General features: G+C 44.4%; 1 protein-coding gene across 1 annotated transcript in view; it reads left to right on the top strand.

The window, feature by feature from the left end:
* LOC106606546 (PDZ domain-containing protein 8) overlaps window positions 1-19,646 on the top strand; it is a 77,953-nt gene that overhangs the window by 20,205 nt on the left and 38,102 nt on the right. Inside the window, exon 2 of the mRNA XM_014202832.2 lies at window positions 12,973-13,101. Coding sequence (XP_014058307.2) covers window positions 12,973-13,101 — 129 coding nt within the window. The remainder of the gene's footprint in view (window positions 1-12,972; window positions 13,102-19,646) is intronic.

Here is a 19,646-nt window from a genome sequence, read left to right as displayed (position 1 = left end):
ATCGTTTTCCAGTTCCCGCCAATATCCATCAACTTCGCACAACCATTTAAAGAGGAGTGGGACAACATTCCACAGGCCACAATCAACAACCTGATCAACTCTATGCGAAGGAGATGTTGCTCTGTATGAGGCAAATGGTGGTCACACCAGATACTGACTGGCTTAATGAGCCACGTCCCACCTTACTTTTTAAAATAATCTGTGACAAACAGATGCATATCTGTATTCCCAGTCATGTGAAATCCATTGATTTAGGGCCTTATTTATTTAAATTGACTAATTTCCTTATTAACTGTAACTTTTGTTCAGTGTAGTTAGTTTTTTACTGCTGTATGTACGGGAAACGCATGGTATAGATCATCCAACAAATGCTTACCTGCAGGTTCCTTCTCGACAATGCAACAACAAAATAAATAATACAAGATAAGGATACGACCATAAAGTTTAGCATTAGTGTTTTAGCATTAGTATAATACAGGAAGGTACAATTTATAGTCTAGTCTCATGTTTACATGTGTATTGGGGAAGGGGGGATGGGGGCAAGTGTATAAATTGAGCAGTATATTAAGATTCTGGTAGCAGCAGTTGTGGTGTATCTGTCTGTGTGGGTGTGTGCGTGTGTGCTAAGGTGTGCAGAATCAGCAGGTGCTCAGTTCAAGTGTTCAGCACTCTAATGGATTGTAGATAGAAACTGTATCTGAACCTATTGGTATCAGACCTCATGCTCTGATAGCATCTGCCTGACAGTAAGGGAGATAACAGCTCGTGGCTGGCGTATGTGGGGTCCTTGATGAGGCTGCATGCCTTCCTCAGGCACTGTTTCGAGTAGATGTCCTGGATGGGTGGGAGCACGGTATGTCAACTGGCTGTATCCGAGTAATTTTTTTTTTTTAAATACCAAGAGTCGTCTGTTCTTGTGACGAATCGATTGGTTGAAATTTTAAAACTTGTATTTTTTCATATTATAGGCAAGCCCTCTGTTTGATTAAATACACTATATGTAGGCTACTGAGCTTGTCTCATGCTTTAAGCACTGCGCTTAAAATGAAGAGACAATTCAATATAGCCTAACTAGAAGGAAAGAACCTGTTCCCGGCCCTTCTCCTCCCACTGCCCTCTGCTGCTGGCCTTCGCAGATTCTGCCATTATGCTCCTGAAGTTGCCGGTAATAAGCTACACCAGTGTTCGGCAACCTTTTCCAGTTGGAGTGCCAAGTTATCGTACCATTTCTACTGATCTGAATGCCAGATAATTTATTCCTTTTATAATAATGTCTTCATATCTCAAAATCAATGTCATGTAGTTAATCAAAATTATATCTAAATGAAAATGATTCAAATCTAAAAGTAACATCTAATGCCTATAAAGCCAACAAATACAAACGTTGAAGGTAGAAAATATCCAGATTTAAAAAAAATTAATATCCTGTAAATCACATTGGCTACAGATGGAACTTTTAAATATTGTGTCAACTATTGTATTAACTTGGTCCGGCCTGAAGCTCATGCTAGCAAACTTGCAACATTGTATAAAATATTCTGGACCCTCAGAGTTTCCGGGGCCGGTGAGTTCGAGACAGACACACAGCTGTAGGCTATTTTGCGCAAGGGAAAATAAGTAATCTGGTAGACCTACACTATATATACAAAAGTATGTGGACATCCCTTCAAATTAGTGGATTCGGCTATTTCAGCCACACCTGTTGCTAACAGGTGTATAAAATCGAGCACACAGCCATGCAATCTCCATAGACAAACGTAGGCAGTAGAAGGGCCTTACTGAAGAGCTCAGTGACTTTCAATGTGGCACCAGTATAGGATGCCACTTTTCCAACAAGTCAGTCAAATTTCTGCCCTGCTATAGCTGCCTCTGTCAACTGTAAATGCTGTTTTTGAAGTGGAAACGTCTGGGAGGAACAAAGGCTCAGCCGTGAAGTGGTAGGCCACACAAATTCACAGAACGACACCGCCGTGTGCTGTCGTGCGTAACAATCGTCTGTCCTCGGTTGAAACACTCTCTACCGAGTTCCAAATTGCCTCTGGAGTTTCATGAAATGGGTTTCCATGGCCGAGCAGCCACACACAAGCCTAAGATCAACATGCGCAATGCCAAGCGTAGGCTGGACTGGTGCAAAGCTCAACGCCATTGGAGCAGGGGAAACACGTTCTCTGGAGTGATGAATCACGCTTCACCATCTGGCAGTCTGACGGACCAATTTGGGTTTGGTGGATGCCAGGAAAACGCTACCTGCCCAAATGCATACGGCCAACTGTAAAGTTTGGTGGAGGAGAAATAAGGGTCTGGGGCTGTATTTCATGTTTCGGGTTAGGCCCCTTAGTTCCAGTGAAGGAAAATCTTAACGCTACAGCATACAATGACATTCTAGACTATTTTGTGCTTCAACTTTGTTTAACAGAAGTGGCGCTCCTAGTGGACTTTAATGCAGGCAAACTTAAATCAGTTTTACCAAATGTTTAGCAGAATGTCACATTTGCAACCAGGGGGAAAAAATCCTAGACCACATTTACTCCACACATAGAGATGCATTCAAAGCTCTCCCCCAACCTCCATTTGGCAAATCTGACCATAATTCTATCCTCCTGATTCCTGCTTACAAGAAAAAACTAAAGCAGGAAGTACCAGTGACTCGCTCAATACGGAAGTGGTCAGATGACGCGGCTGCTACACCACAGGACTGTTTTCCTAGCACAGACGATGGCATTGAGGAATACACCACCTCAGTCATCGGCTTCTCAATAAGTGCATCGATGACGTCGTCCCCACAGTGATTGTACGTACATATCCCAACCAGAAGCCATGGATTACAGGCAACGTCCGCATCGAGCTGCCGCTTTCAAGGAGCGGGAGACTAATCCGGACGCTAATAAGAAATCCTGCTATGCCCTCAGACGAACCATCAAACAGGCAAAGCGTCAATACAGGATTAAGATTCAATCCTACAACACCAGCTCTGATGCTTGTCAATGTGGCAGGGCTTGAAAACTATTACGGACTACAAAGGGAAACCCAGACGAGAGCTGCCCAGTGACGCGAGCCTACCAGACAAGCTAAATGCCTTTTATGCTCGCTTCGAGGCAAGCAACACTGAAGCATGTACGAGAGCACTAGCTGTTCTGGATGACTGTGTGATAACGCTCTTGGTTGCCGACGTGAACAAAACCTTTAAACAGGTCAACATTCACGAAGCCGCTGGGCCAGACGGATTACCAGGACGTGTACTCCGAGCATGCTCTGACCAACTGGCAAGTGGCTTCACTGACATTTTCAAACTCTCCCTGACCGAGTCTGTAATATCTACATGTTTCAAGCAGACCACCATAGTCCCTGTGCCCAATGTAGCGAAGGTAACCTGCCTAAATGATTACCGCCCCGTGGCACTCACGTCGGTAGCCATGAACTGTTTTGAAAGGCTGGTCATGGCACATGTCAACAGCATCCTCCCAGACACCCTAGACCCACTCCAATTCGCATACCGCCCCAACAGATCCACAGATGACGCAATCTCAATCGCACTCCACACTGCCCTTTCTCACCTGGACAAAAGGAACACCTATGTAAGAATGCTTTTCATTGACTACAGCTCAGCGTTCAACACCATAGTGCCCACGAAGCTCATCACGGAGCTAAGGACTCTGGAACTAAACACCTCCCTCTACAACTGAATCCTGGACTTCCTGACGGGCCACCCCCATGTGGTAAGAGTAGGCAACAACACGTCTGCCATGCTGATCCTAAACACTGGGGCCCCACAGGGATGTGTACTTTAAGTTTGCTGACGACACAGCAGTGGTAGGCCTGATCACCAACAACGAGACAGCCTATAGGGAGGAGGTCAGAGACCTGGCAGTGTGGTGCCAGGACAACAACCTCTCCCTCAGTGTGAGCAAGACTAAGGAGCTGATCGTGGACTACAGGAAAAGGCAGGCCAAACAGGCCCCCATTTAACATTGACGGGGCTGTAGTGGAGCGGGTCGAGAGTTTCAAGTTCCTTGGTTTCCACATCACCAACGAACTATCATGGTCCAAACATACCGAGACAGTTGTGAAGAGGGCACGACAACGCCTTTTCCCCTTCAGGAGACTGAAAAGATTTGGCGTGGGTCTCCAGATCCTCAAAAAGTTCTACAGCTGCACCATCAAGAGCATCTTGACTGGTTGCATCATCGCTTGGTATGGCAACTGCTCGGCATCAAATTGTCAGAGACTCCAGTCACCCAAGTCATAGACTGTTTTCTCTGCTACCGCACAGCAAGCGGTACCGGAACGCTAAGTCTAGGACCAAAAGGCTCCTCAACAGCTTCTACCCCCAAGCCATTAGACTGCTGAACAATTCATTAAATTTACATTGATTCCCCCCCCCGCCTCCTTTTGTACACTGCTGCTACTCGCTGTTGTTTGTTACCTGTGCGTAGTCACTTCGCCCCTACCTAAATGTACAGATTACCTCAACTGGCCTGTACTCCCGCAAACTGACTCGCTACCGGTGCCCCCTGTATATAGCCTCGTTATTCTTATTGTACTTTTTATTATTACTTTTTATTTTAGTCTACTTGATAAATATTTCTTCTTGAACTGCACTTTTGGTTAAGGGTTTTTAAGTAAGCATTTCACGGTAAAGTCTACACGTTGTATTCGGTACATGTGACAAATAAAGTTAGATTTTTAATTTGAACAGTTTGGGGAAGGCCCTTTCCTGTTTCAGCATGAAACAAAGCGAGGTCCGTATAGAAATGCTTTGTCGATCGGAGTGGATGAACTTAACTGACCTGAACAGAGCCCTAACCTCAACCCCATCGAACACCTTTGGGATGAATCGGAACGCCGACTGCGAGCCAGGCCTAATAGCCCAACATCAGTGGCCGACCTCACTAATGCTCTTGTGGCTGAATGGAAGCAATCCCAGCAATGTTCCAACATCTAATGGAATTCCTTCCCAGAAGAGTGGAGGCTGTTATAGCAGAAACTCCATATTAATGCCCATGATTTTAGAATACAATGTTTGACGAGCAAGTGTCCACATACTTATTTGGTCATGAGGTGTTTTTTTTTTTAATGACGTTTCCACTGGATAAGAGCATTACATTTCTCTCCCCCCCCCTTTCATGCTGAGTGGTTATCGAAGGGAGAGGGCTGGAAAGATTTTTCAAATATTCTAAATTGAGGAACTGTTGTAATTCTCAATGGATGTAAAAACAGACTTTGTCGGTGAGTTAAGACAATCAGAAAATAGTATTAGATCATCAAATGGGCACACTAATAGGCCTAAACTTGCGCGTGGGCCTGGTAGCCTCGTCCTACTTCTATATGCGTAATCAGGTGTGTGTCCTTAGTCAAGATTGACAGGAGTTCTCCAAACAAAAACTCAGAAATGGAATGAACCAAAACCTTTTTCTCACAAGTGTAGCCTAGGGTGTGTTCTCTGTAAACAACGTGTCCACTCCTACAATGACAACGGTAAGACTGTAATAATAATTATAATAATATATTAAATGCATTAACAGAAATTACCGTAACCAACAAACATTGTAAATGAGAAATAATGGGAATTAACAGTAAATGTACCGTAATTTCCGGACTATTGAGCACACCTGAATATAAGCCGCACCCACTGAAAAAAAAATAAAAAAAGATTTTGAACATAAATAAGCGTGCACATGTCTATAAGCCGCAGGTGCCTACCGTACATTGAAACAAATGAACTTTACACAGGCTTTAACGAAACACGGCTTGTAACAAAAATAAATAGGCTTTAACGAAACACGGCTTGTAACAAAAATAAATAGGCTTTAACGAAACACGACTTGTAACAAAAAAATACAAAATTAGCAGTAAACAGTAGCCTACCAAGAAAGTCATTGCTCCAGACCAAGCTCCCGTGCAGCAGCTCTATTTCCTTTTCCAACAGCCAGATCAATCACCTTCAACTTGAAAGCTGCATAATATGCATTTCTCCGTGTCTTTGCCATGATCAGGGTGACAAAATGACTACCGTAATCAGAATGATGGGAAGTTTGAGCGCGCTCGATTTAATCTAAACAGTAAACAAAAAAGTTGTTTGACCTTAACCCGTTCGGCAATTTCATTGGTCTAATGAAAACTTCATGCCGCCAAAAAACTGAGCACGTCACAGAATGTGTTTTATTTTTTATATTTTTTGTAATTATTTTTTTTAATTTGAAAGCGGGAAAAATCCATATATTAGCCGCGTCATTGTTTAAGCCGCGAGGTTCAAAGCGTGGGAAAAAAGTAGCGGCTTATAGTCCGGAAATTACGGTACTACTGGTGATACTGGTGTGCCATCCCCGCGGCCTCCGCAATGGATTAGTCCACTCAGACAGGTGTGAATCAGATGGGTGTCTCATCTACCAGAATTATTTTATATTCAGTGCCTAGGTTATAGCCTTATTCTAAAATTGATTAAATTGTTCTTTTTTTCTCTCATCAATCTCCACACAATACCCCATAATGACAAAGTAAAAACTGGTTCCTATACATTTAAAAAAAGGCAATATAACATTTATGTAAGTATTCAGACCCTTTACTCAGTACTTTGTTGAAGCACCCTCGGCAGTGATTACAGCCTCGAGTCTTCTTGGGTATGACGCAACAAGCTTGGCACACCTGTATTTGGGGAGTTTTGCCCATTCTTCCCAGCGGATCCTCTCAAGCTCTGTCAGGTTGGATGGGGAGCGTCACTGCACAGCTGTTTTCAGGTCTCCGGAGATGTTCGATGGGGTTCAAGTCCGGGCTCTGGCTGGGCCACTCAAACATATACAGAGACTTGTCCCGAAGCCACTCCTGCGTTGTCTTGGCTGTGTGCTTAGGATCATTGTCCTGTTGGAAGGTGAACCGTCACTCCATTCTGAGAACCTGCTCCAAAGATGCTTCGTTCATCTTTGCCTTGATCCTGACTAGTGTCCCTGCCGTTGAAAAACATCCCCACAGCATGATGCTGCCACCAACGTTCTTCACCGTAGGGATGTTACCAGGTTTGGGCTCCCGAGTGGCGCTGCGGTCGAAGGCACTGCATCTCAGTGCTAAAGGCGTCATTACAGACAGCCTGGTTCAAATCCAGGCTGTATCACAACCGGCCGTGATTGGGAGTCCCATAGGCCCAGCGTTGTCATGGTTTGGCTGGTGTAGGCCGTCATTGTAAATAAGAATTAGTTATTAACTGACTTGCCTAGTTAAATAAAGGTTAAAAAAAAATCCTCCAGACGTGACGCTTGGCATTCAGGCCAAAGAGTTCAATCTTAGCTTCATCTGACCAGAGAATCTTGTTTCTCATAGTCTGAGAGTCTTTACGTGCCTTTTGGCAAACTCCACACAGGCTGTCGTGCCTTTTCCTGAGGAGTGGCTTCTTCTGGCTGAGTGCTGCAGAGATAGTTGTCCTTCTGGAAGGTTCTCCCATCTCCACACAGGAATTCTAGAGCTCTTTCAGTGACCAGTGGGTTATTGGTCACCTCCCTGACCAAGGCCCTTCTCCCCCAATTGCGCAGTAAGGCTGGGCGGCCAGCTCTAGGAAGAGTCTTGGTGGTTCCTAACTTGGAGGCCAGTGTGTTCTTGGGGACCTTCAGTGCTGCAGATGTTTTGGTACCCTTCCCCAGATCTGTGCCTCGACACAATCCTGTCTCGGAGCTCTACGGACAATTCCTTTGACCTTATGGCTTGGTTTTTGCTCTGACATGTACTGTCAACTTTGGGACCTTATATCGACAAGTGTGTGCCTTACCATATCATGTCCAATCAATTGAATTTACCACAGGTGTACTCCAATCAAGTTGTAGAGACATCTCAACGATGATCAATGGAAACAGGATGCACCTGAGCTCAATTTCGAGTCATAGCAAATACTTAGGTAAATAAGGTATTTTACATTTTTAATACATTTCAAAAAAACAGTTTTTGCTTTGTCATTGTGGGATATTGTGTGTAGATTACTATGGAATTGTTTTTATTGAATCCATTTTAGAATAAGGCTGTAACGTTACAAAACAGTCAAAGGGTCTAATTACTTTCCCGAAGGCACTTTTATTTGCCACTGCTCAACTAAAAAAACATTTATCGACCAAACAATCGACCAGTCAGCCATAATGTCAACATAGAGGGTAAATGGGATTTTAATATATTGAATTTGGAAAATGATAGATAAGAAACGATCACAGTGTTAGCTGTCAATTTCAAAACAAATCAAATGTTATTTGTCACATGCGCCGAATACAACAGGTGTAGATCTTACAGTGAAATGCTTACTTACAAGCCCTTAACCAACAATGCAGTTTTAAGAAAATATCCCCCCCCCCCCTCTCCCGCCAAAAAGACTGTTCAGCAGTCAGTCTTATGGCTTGGGGGTAGAAGCTGTTTAGAAGTCTCTTGGACCTAGAATTGGCACTCCGGTACTGCTTGCCGTGTGGTAGCAGAGAGAACAGTCTATGACTAGGGTGGCTGGAGTCTTTGACAATTTTTAGGGTCTTCCTCTGACACCGCCTGGTATAGAGGTCCTGGATGGCAGGAATCTTGGCCCCGGTGATGTAATGGGCCATACGCACTACCCTCTGTAGCGCCTTATGGTTGCATCACCGCCTGCCATATCAGGTGGTGATGCAACCGGTCAAGATGCTCTCAATGGTGCAGCTGTAGAACCTTTTGAGGATCTGGGGACCCATGTCAAATCTTTTCAGGCTCCTGAGGGGGAAAAGGTTTTGTCGTGCCATCTTCACTATCTGGTGTGCTTGGACCATGTTAGTTTGGTGATGTGGACGCCAAGGAACTTGAAGCTCTCAACCTGCTTCACTACAGCCCCGTCAATGTTAATGGGGGCGTGCTCAGAACTTCCTTTTCCTGTAGTCCACAATCAATCAAATTCAATCAAATGTATTTATAAAGCCTTTTTACATCAGCTGATCTCACAAAGTGCTGTACAGAAACCCAGCCTAAAACCCCAAACAGCAAGCAATGCAGGTGTAGAAGCACAGTGGTTAGGAAAAACTCTCTAGAAAGGCAGGAACCTAGGAAGAAACCTAGAGAGGAACCAGGCTATGAGGGGTGGCCAGTCCTCTTCTGGCTGTGCCGGGTGGAGATTATAGCAGAACATGGCCAAGATGTTCAAATGTTCATAGATGACCAGCAGGGTCAAATAATAATAATCACAGTGGTTGTAGAGGGTGCAACAGGTCAGCACCTCAGGAGTAAATGTCAGTTGGCTTTTCATAGCCGATCATTCAGAGAATCTCTACCGCACCTGCTGTCTCTAGAGAGTTGAAAATAGCAGGTCTGGGACAAGGTAGCACGTCCAGTGAACAGGTCAGGGTTCCATAGCCGCAGGCAGAACAGTTGAAACTTGAGCAGCGTCACGACTAGGTGTACTGGCGACACCAAGGAGTCATCAGGCCAGGTCGTCCTGAGGCGTAGTCCTGAGGCATGGTCCTAGGGCTCTGGTCCTCCAAGAGGGAGGGAGACAGTGAGAGAGAGAATTAGAGAGGGCATACTTAAATTCACACAGGACAGTGGCTAAGACAATATAAACACTCCAGATATAACAGACTGACCCTAGCCCCCGACACACAAACTATTGCAGCATAAATACTGGAGGCTGAGACAGAAGGTATCGGGAGACACTGTGGCCCCATCCGACGATACCCCCGGACAGGGCCAAACACATTGAGGGAGAGGTTGTTGTTCTTGCACCACACGGTCAGGTCTCATTGTTGTCGGTGATCAGGCCAACCACTGTTGTGTCAAATGTAAATGTAAATCAGCAAACTTAATGATTGTGTTGCAGTTGTGCCTGGCCGTGCAGTCATTTTTTTATTTTTTCTTTATTTAACTAGGCAAGTCAGTTAAAAACACATTCTTATTTTCAATGACGGCCTAGTGGGGTAACTGCCTTGTTTAGGGGCAGAACGACAGATTTGTACCTTGTCAGCTCGGGGATTCGATCTTGCAACCTTTCGGTTACTATTCCAACGCTCTAACCACTAGGCTACGCTGCCGCCCCAATGAGTGAGTGAACAGGGAGTACAGGAGGGGACTGAGCACGCACCCCTGAGGGGCCCCTGTGTTGAGGATCAGCGTGGCAGATATTGTTACCTGCCCTTACCACCTGGGGGTGGCCTTTCAGGAAGTCCAGGATTCTGTTGCAGAGGGAGGTGTTTAGTCCCAGGGTCCTTAGCTTCGTGATGAGCTTTGAGGGCACTATGGTGTTGAATGCTGAGCTGTAGTCAATGAACAGCATTCTCACAAGTGTTCCTTTTGTCCAGGTGTGAAAGGGCAGTGTGGAGTGCAATAGAGATTGCATCATCTGTGGATCTGTTGGTGCGGTTTGCAAATTGGAGTGGGTCTAGGGTGTCTGAGCTAATGGTGGTGGTGTGAGCCATGACCAGTCTTTCAAAGCACTTCATGGCTACTGACGTGAGTGCTACGGGTCGGTAGTCATTTAGGCAGGTTACCTTAGTGTTCTTGGGTACAGGGACTATGGTGGCCTGTTTGAAACATGTTGATATTACAGACTCGGCCAGGGAGAGTTTGAAAATGTCAGTGAAGACATTTGCCAGTTGGTCAGCGCATGCTCGGAGTACACGTCCTGGTAATCCGTCTGGCCCTGTGGCCTTGTGAATGTTGACCTGTTTAAAGGTCTTACTCGCATCGGCTGCGGAGAGCGTGATCACACAGTCGTCCGGAACAGCTGATGCTCTCATGCAAGTTTCAGCGTCATTTGCCTCGATGCGAGCATAGAAGTTATTTAGCTCGTCTGGTAGGCTCGCGTCACTGGGCAGCTCTCGGCTGTGCTTCCCTTTGTAGTCTGTAATAGTTTGCGAGCCCTGCCACATCCGATGAGCGTCGGAGCCAGTATAGTATGAGTCGATCTTAGTCCTGTATTGACACTTTGCCTGCTTGGTGGTTCGTCGGAGGGCATAGCAGGATTTCTTATAAGCTTCTGGGTTAGAATCCCGCTCCTCTACTTTTTAGCTTAGTGTGAATGTTGCCTATAATCCATGGCTTCTGTTTGGGGTATGTACGTACAGTCACTGTGGGGACGATGTCCTCGATGCACTTATTGATAAAGCCAGTGACTGATATGGTGTACTCGTCAATGCCATCGGAAGAATCCCAAAACATATATTCCAGTCTGTGCTAGCAAAACAGTCCTGTAGCTTAGCATCTGCTTCATCTGACCACAATATTTTATAGACTGAGTCACTGGTGCTTCCTGCTTTAATTTTTGCTTGTAAGCAGGAATCAGGAGGATACAATTATGGTCAGATTTGCCAAATGGAAGGTGAGTGAGAGCTTTGTTCTCATCTCTGTGTGTGGATTAAAGGTGGTCTAGAATTTTCTTTCCCTCTAGTTGCACATTTAACATGCTTATAGAGATTTAAGTTTCCTTGGTTTGATTTTTGGAGATGAGTTAGGCTCACAGAACTAGAATGAGTTTAACTTTTTTTCTATTCAATATGTCTATTGTTTGGCTATCTCACATCTTCCATGTTAGATTATTATGAACAGTTACACAAATTCTTATCTGGTTTAGAATGCAAGGGGCTTCAGGCTAGACATAGCATCAGAGGCCAAAAATAAAGGCATACTTGTGGCCCCAAACAACATGATGTTCTTAGTTACAATGAGTAAAGAGAGTCGCACACTCTATATACAAGCTCCCAGTAATTTATTTGGTTTCTGCGTCACTGTTGTGCACAGTTGGTGCTGTATCCAATAAATTACTGGAAGCTTGTATATGGAGTGTGAGACTCTTATTTTAATAGCATACAGTTTACTCACTGTTAGTCAGCACCTCAAATAACTATTTGGGTGGGCGCCAGCTCATGCTTTTTATTACCTAATTACAATGAACCCATTCTTTGTGAGGGTGTCTGTGTGTATGGTCAGGGAGAGAGGGTGAGCGAGCAACAGCGGCAGGAGAACATCATGTTCGGAGAGTGGGTCAGTGTGTGAGTAGAAGAGTGTGAGCTAGGGCGAGCCTGAGAGCCAAGCTGTGAGTCTTTCTCAGCTCCGCATTGGTTGAGGTCAGCCTTCCTGCTGTGGAGCGAGAGCACGAAACAACCAGGATTTGTTAGATAATCTGATCCCAGCAGGACATGGATTTCCTCCTGCCTTTCCTGCCTGCCTGCCAGCCAACTGGAACCGTGGGGCTCCTGTAGACGCTCCTATAGCATCTCCAACATTTCTTATCTATCTGTTCTCCATCTTTCCCCTACTTTTCCTCTCATCTCACCATCGTCCTCCTCATCTCTACATCAACCCTCCTTCATTTTTCAACTCCAAATCCTCTCAATCTCTCCTTTTATTTCCTGAAATGTTTATTTTCTCCTTATTTCTCTTTCTACTTCATCTCTTCTTCTCATTGTCTTCTTCATTCCCTTTTCCAACCCATTGATTCTCTGAGCAAGGAAGTGCCCTTATTACTGTGTAATTATTCTTGTAATTACAATGTAACATATTACACTAATTTATTACACACATTGATTCAGTGCATTTTTTAGTTTTGTGCCTTTTATATCTGTAGTCCTATACTGTGTGGCTTTGTTTGTGTGTAGGTGTCGTGAAGAAGCCGTCAATAGCAGCTTTAGCATGTGTTTTAGACTGTTGGTTGTCTCTAGTTGTATCACTGAGCCTGTATTTCTGTCAATTAAGAGAGACAATCCTGAGGATGATGACAAAGCAGAAATGCTTAACGATTGTGTCTGTTAATCTGTTGCTCTGGGCTAACAGCAGATCATCATCTGAAACGTAGATGTTACCCCCAATGGAAAAGCCAGAGGCCTGTGCTTCGATTGTCAAACACTGCTAAAATCTGACTTTTGTTTTCAGTTAGGCCCCAAGTTTTTTTCAAGTGTAGAATCCCTCAGCAGTTATAGTCGCACTGAAATCACTAACAGTATACAACAAATGTATAATAATTTACTCATTGTCTACCCTTTTGTGTTTTTCCAGATACAAACCCTTCTTCCCGTTCCAAGTGCAACCTTCCATTGGCTCCTCTGCTTGTGACTTGGACCTCTCTGTTCAGGACTCAGGATTGGTTGAGGGTCGGCTTAGGGTCACCCTCGTTGAATGTAGCAGGTAGGATGACGCATTCTTGGTAATATGGGAGAGGGGGGTGATATTTCCCTATGCATTACAGCAATCCCCCTTTTTATCAGAGAATATATAAAATAATAGAATTCTACACATCAAGTCAACCCTTCCCATGTTGTATGTGGTTAGCGTTATGGTCCAAACAGGCCTATGAGACCATAATAATAAAATGCTATTGATTATTATTAGTAGTTCAGCAGTACTCACAGTTTGTGTCTGCGGTCTCCACAGCTTTCCTGCACAGGGGATGCTATATACTTTATGTAACATACAGTATGTTCAGCACTTTTTATGCAGAATCATTAGGTAGGCCACCCACTGTGTGTATTCTAGCCTGGTTTGAGCTACTTGACAGGTTAGGATATATCTTATGGTGAAAACCACTTTTATTACATCAGTATTAAAAGGACCTAAGATGTCTGGACTAGATCTTAACATTGCATTTGTCACTAGTATCTAAGCTAGGTGTCCAAGCCTGCTCTTCATAAATGATCAAGGCCTTTTATTCTCTAGCCACAGAAAGGAAATGCGCTCCAACGAGCGTATGCGTTGCCAAGGGCTAAAATAGAAGTCAGTTCTATTTCTCACGCAGATCGCACTGCAAGTCCTGCCTCACCCATCTCCTCATTGGTTTATAGAAGCAGCTACCAACATGCCATCTCCTCATTGGTTACACCCATGTGGGTGACTGAAAGACGAACGAGGTCCGTGCCGGTAATGCACCTAATTTATGAAAGTTGCCAATCGCAATATAAGAAGAGAGAAGACTTTTTTCAAGACAAGAAAAAGTGGAGGAGGAGAGATGACTAGAAACGATTTGGTTGACAATTTTATGTTTGGATTAATTGGCGGAGTAGAGGACCTTGTGCATTTCAGGTAAAATATCAACTCAATGTTTATATCCCAAGACAAATTAGCTAGCAACTGCAAGCTAGCTAAATAGGACAAATTAGCTAGCAAGTGCAAGCTAGCTAGCTAAATTGCCATAAATGTTTAATGCTTTTCGACCTGTCCCCAAATTAATATAATTGGTTCAGAGTTTGTTTTAATATTTTAACCTGCGTGTCGTGATCGCATTTGGTGTGGGGGGGACAAAATACATTTATGCACGAGCATAAATGCAGCTGAGAGCGCATTTACAGAGCGTAGCTGGTTTGGGTTCCGTGTTAGATGGCGCCTTAAAAAGCAGCCCTTTGTCTCGGGTAGGTGATGTATCCCTTCACTAGTCTCCTCTCCCTTCCTAAAACGCACCCACTTCTACACTGGGCAAGGGCTGTTGCGGTGACTGTGTTACCACCTCACCGACAGTCATGACCGCAGTAAAATTCCATGTGACTGTTGAGTCATGGTAATCTCCTCTTATGCACTCTAGGCATGCTTTAGTAGTACCGAACTTGCTAATGGCCTAATGGCCTGGTACTCAGGGCTCTATTGTCCCTCTAACCACTCTGACATCAATGCAAATGGTATCGAAACACAATGAAATGGAACAGTGCTTTCTAAGGTGATGATTAATTCAAAACACACATAGGCATATTAGTGCTTTATGCATCCGCAGAGGCTTATGAGCCCAAGCACGAAATAAAAACCCGAATTATGACTCTGCCGTTATACAATATATAACCTACAGTATATTACGCATGGCAGAAAAACAAAAAACTAAACTGATTTTAAGATGCCTTTCAGTACATAATTGGTCTAGCCTAAACTCCAAAATGTTTAACAAATTAGAGTAATCGCTTTTGAGTGTGGACTGTTATTTATTTTTTATTATTATTCATACCAGATGGAGTGGTTACCTTATGCTCTGTTCCAAAATGTCTATCCAAATCAAATTCTATTGGTCACATACACATGGTTAGCAGATGTTAATGCGAGTATAGCGAAATGCTTGTGCTTCTAGTTCCGACCGTGCAGTAATATCTAACAATTTGACAACAACTACCTTATACACACAAGTGTGTAAAGGAATGAATGAATAAGAATATGTACATATACATATATGGATGAGCGATGGCCGAACGGCATAGGCAAGATGCAGTAGATGGTATAGAGTACAGTATATACATATGAGATGAGTAATGTAGGGTGGTATTGTTTAAAGTGACTAGTGATACATTCATTACATCCAATTTTTTATTATTAAAGTGGCTAGAGATTTGAGTCGGTATGTTGGCAGCAGCCAATCAATGTTAGTGATGGCTGTTTAACAGTCTGATGGCCTTGAGATAGAAGCTGTTTTTCAGTCTCCCGGTCCCCGCTTTGATGCACCTGTACTGACCTCGCCTTCTGGATGATAGCGGGGTGAACAGGCAGTGGCTCGGGCAGTGGCTCGGGTGGTTGTTGTCCTTGATGATCTTTTTGGCCTTTCTGTGACATCGGGTGGTGTAGGTGTCCTGGAGGGCAGGTAGTTTGCCCCCGGTGATGCATTGTGCAGACGTCACTACCCTCTGGAGAGCCTTACGGTTGTGGGCGGAGCAGTTGCCGTACCAGGCGGTGATAAAGCCCAAAAGGATGCTCTCGATTGTGCATCTGTAAAAGTTTTTGGTGACAAGACAAATTTCTTCAGCCTCCTGAGTAGAGGTCGACTGATTAATCGGAATGGCCGATTAATTAGGGCCGATTTCAAGTTTTCATAACAATCGGCAATTGGTATTTTTGGACACCGATTGTGGCCTATTTTATTTATTTTTTACACCTTTATTTAACTAGGCAAGTCAGTTAAAAACACATTCTTATTTTCAATGATGGCCTAGGAACGGTGGGTTAACTGCCTTGTTCAGGGGCAGAACGACAGATTTTTACCTTATCAGCTCGGGGATTCGTTTTTGCAACCTTCCGGTTACTAGTCCAACGCTCTAACCACCTGCCTTACATTGCACTCCACGAGGAGCCTGTGTGGCAGGCTGACTACCTGTTACGCGAGGACAGCAAGAAGCCAAGGTAAGTTGCTAGCTAGCATTAAACTTATCTTATAAAAAACAATCAATCTTAACACTAGGTAACTACACATGGTTGATGATATTACTAGTTTATCTAGCGTGTCCTGCATTGCATATAATCGATGAGGTGCCTGTTAATTTCTCATCGAATCACAGCCTACTTCGCCAAACGGGTGATGATTTAGCACTGTCGTTGCACCAATGTGTACCCAACCATAAACATTAATGCCTTTCTTAAAATCAATACACAAGTATATACACTGCTCCAAAAAATAAAAGGAACACTAAAATAACACATCCTAGATCTGAATGAATGAAATAATCTTATAAAATAATTTTTTCTTTACATAGTTGAATGTGCTGACAACAAAATCACACAAAAATAATCAATGGAAATCCAATTTATCAACCCATGGAGGTCTGGATTTGGAGTCACACTCAAAATTAAAGTGGAAAACCACACTACAGGCTGATCCAACTTTGTAATGTCCTTCAAAATGAGGCTCAGTAGTGTGTGTGGCCTCCACGCGCCTGTATGACCTCCCTACAACGCCTGGGCATGCTCCTGATGAGGTGGCGGATGGTCTCCTGAGGGATCTCCTCCCAGACCTGGACTAAAGCATCCGCCAACTCCTGGACAGTCTGTGGTGCAACGTGGCATTGGTGGATGGAGCGAGACATGATGTCCCAGATGTGCTCAATTGGATTCAGGTCTGGGGAACGGGCGGGCCAGTCCATAGCATCAATGCCTTCCTCTTGCAGGAACTGCTGACACACTCCAGCCACATGAGGTCTAGCATTGTCTTGCATTAGGAGGAACCCAGGGCCAACCGCACCAGCATATGGTCTCACAAGGGGTCTGAGGATCTCATCTCGGTACCTAATGGCAGTCAGGCTACCTCTGGCGAGCACATGGAGGGCTGTGCGGCCCCCCAAAGAAATGCCACCCCACACCATGACTGACCCACCGCCAAACCGGACATGCTGGAGGATGTTGCAGGCGGCAGAACGTTCTCCACGGCGTCTCCAGACTCTGTCACGTCTGTCACATGTGCTCAGTGTGAACCTGCTTTCACCTGTGAAGAGCACAGGGCGCCAGTGGCGAATTTGCCAATCTTGGTGTTCTCTGGCAAATGCCAAACGTCCTGCACGGTGTTGGGCTGTAAGCACAACCCCCACCTGTGGACGTCGGGCCCTCATACCACCCTCATGGAGTCTGTTTCTGACCGTTTGAGCAGACACATGCACATTTGTGGCCTGCTGGGGGTCATTTTGCAGGGCTCTGGCAGTGCTCCTCCTTGCACAAAGGCGGAGGTAGCGGTCCTGCTGCTGGGTTGTTGCCCTCCTACGGCCTCCTCCACGTCTCCTGATGTACTGGCCTGTCTCCTGGTAGCGCCTCCATGCTCTGGACACTACGCTGACAGACACAGCAAACCTTCTTGCCACAGCTCGCATTGATGTGCCATCCTGGATGAGCTGCACTACCTGAGCCACTTGTGTGGGTTGTAGACTCCGTCTCATGCTACCACTAGAGTGAAAGCACCGCCAGCATTCAAAGGTGACCAAAACATCAGCCAGGAAGCATAGGAACTGAGAAGTGGTCTGTGGTCACCACCTGCAGAACCACTCCTTTATTGGGGGTGTCTTGCTAATTGCCTATAATTTCCACCTGTTGTCTATTCCATTTGCACAACAGCATGTGAAATTTATTGTCAATCAGTGTTGCTTCCTAAGTGGACAGTTTGGTTTCACAGAAGTGTGATTGACTTGGAGTTACATTGTGTTGTTTAAGTGTTCCCTTTTATTTTTTTGAGTAGTGTATTTTTAAACCTGCATATTTAGTTAATATTGCCTGCTAACATGAATTTCTTATAACTATGGAAATTGTGTCACTTCTCTTGCATTCCGTGCAAGCAGTCAGGGTATATGCAGCAGTTTGGGCCGCTTGGCTCGTTGCGAACTGTGTGAAGTCCATTTATTCCTAACAAAGACCGTAATTCATTTGCCTGAAATGTACATAATTATGACATAACATTGAAGGTTGTACAATGTAACAGGAATATTTAGACTTAGGGATGCCACCCGTTAGATAAAATACGGAATGGTCCCGTATTTCACTGAAAGAATAAACGTTTTGTTTTCGAAATGATAGTTTCCGGATTCGACCATATTAATGACCAAAGGCTCGTATTTCTGTGTGTTATTATGTTATAATTAAGTGTATGATTTGATGGAGCAGTCTGACTGGTAGGCAGCAGCAGGCTCGTAAGAATTCATTCAAACAGCACTTTCGTGCGTTTGCCAGCAGCTCTTCGCTGTGCTTCAAGCATTGAGCTGTTTATGACTTCAAGCCTATCAACTCCCGAGATTAGGCTGGTGTAACCGATGTGAAATGGCTAGCTAGTTAGCTGGGTGTGCGCTAATAGCGTTTCAATCGGTGACGTCACTTGCTCTGAGACTTGGAGTAGTTGTTCCCCTTGCTCTGTAAGGGCCGCAGCTTTTGTAGAGCGATGGGTAGGTGGCTGTTGTCGATGTGTTCCTGGTTCAAGCCCAGGTAGGTGCAAGGAGAGGGCGGAAGCTATACTGTTACACTGGCAATGCTAAAGTGCCTATAAGAACATCCAATAGTCAAAGGTATATGAAATACAAATCGTATAGAGAGAAATAGTCCTATAATTCCTATAATAACTACAACCTAAAACTTCTTACCTGGGAATATTGAAGACTCATGTTAAATGGAACCACCAGCTTTCATATGTTCTCATGTTCTGAGCAAGGAACTTAAACGTTAGCTTTTTCACATGGCACATATTGCACTTTTACTTTCTTCCCCAACACTTTTGTTTTTGCATTATTTGAACCAAATTGAACATGTTTCATTATTTATTTGAGGCTAAATTGATTTTATTTATGTATTATATTAAGTTAAAATAAGTGTTCATTCAGTATTATTGTAATTGTCATTATTATTAAAAAAAAAGAAAGAAATTGGCCAATAGGCTGTCTTGTCATTGTTGGTAATCAAGCCTACCACACTAGTGTCGTCTGCAAACTTGATGATTGAGTTGGAGGCATGCATGACCACGCAGTCATGCGTGAACAGGGAGTACAGGAGAGGGCTGAGAACGCACCCTTGTGGGGCCCCAGGTTTGAGGATCAGCGGGGTGGAGATGTTGTTTCCTACCCTCACCACCTGGGGGTGGCCCATCAAAGTCCAGGACCCAGTTGCACAGGGTGGGGTCGAGACCCAGCTTAATGACTAGTTTGGAGGGTACTATGGTGTTAAATGCTGAGCTGTAGTCGATGAACAGCATTCTTACATAGTTATTCCTCTTATCCAGATGGGTTAGGGTAGTGCGATTTCGTCGTCTGTGGACCTATTGGGTCGGTAAGCAAATTGGAGTGGGTCTAGGGTGTCGGGTAGGGTGGAGGTGATATGATCCTTGACTAGTCTCTCAAGCACTTCATGATGACGGAAGTGAGTGCTACGGGGCGATAGTCATTTAACTCAGTTACCTTAGCTTTCTTGGGAACAGGAATAATGGTATTCCTCTTGAAGCATGTGGGAACCGCAGACTGGGATAGGGA

This window comes from Salmo salar, chromosome ssa01, assembly GCF_905237065.1.
Source record: "Salmo salar chromosome ssa01, Ssal_v3.1, whole genome shotgun sequence".
Taxonomy (NCBI): Eukaryota; Metazoa; Chordata; class Actinopteri; order Salmoniformes; family Salmonidae; genus Salmo; species Salmo salar.
The sequence above is the reverse complement of the archived record's forward strand: the minus strand, read 5'-3'. Positions and strand labels throughout refer to the sequence as shown.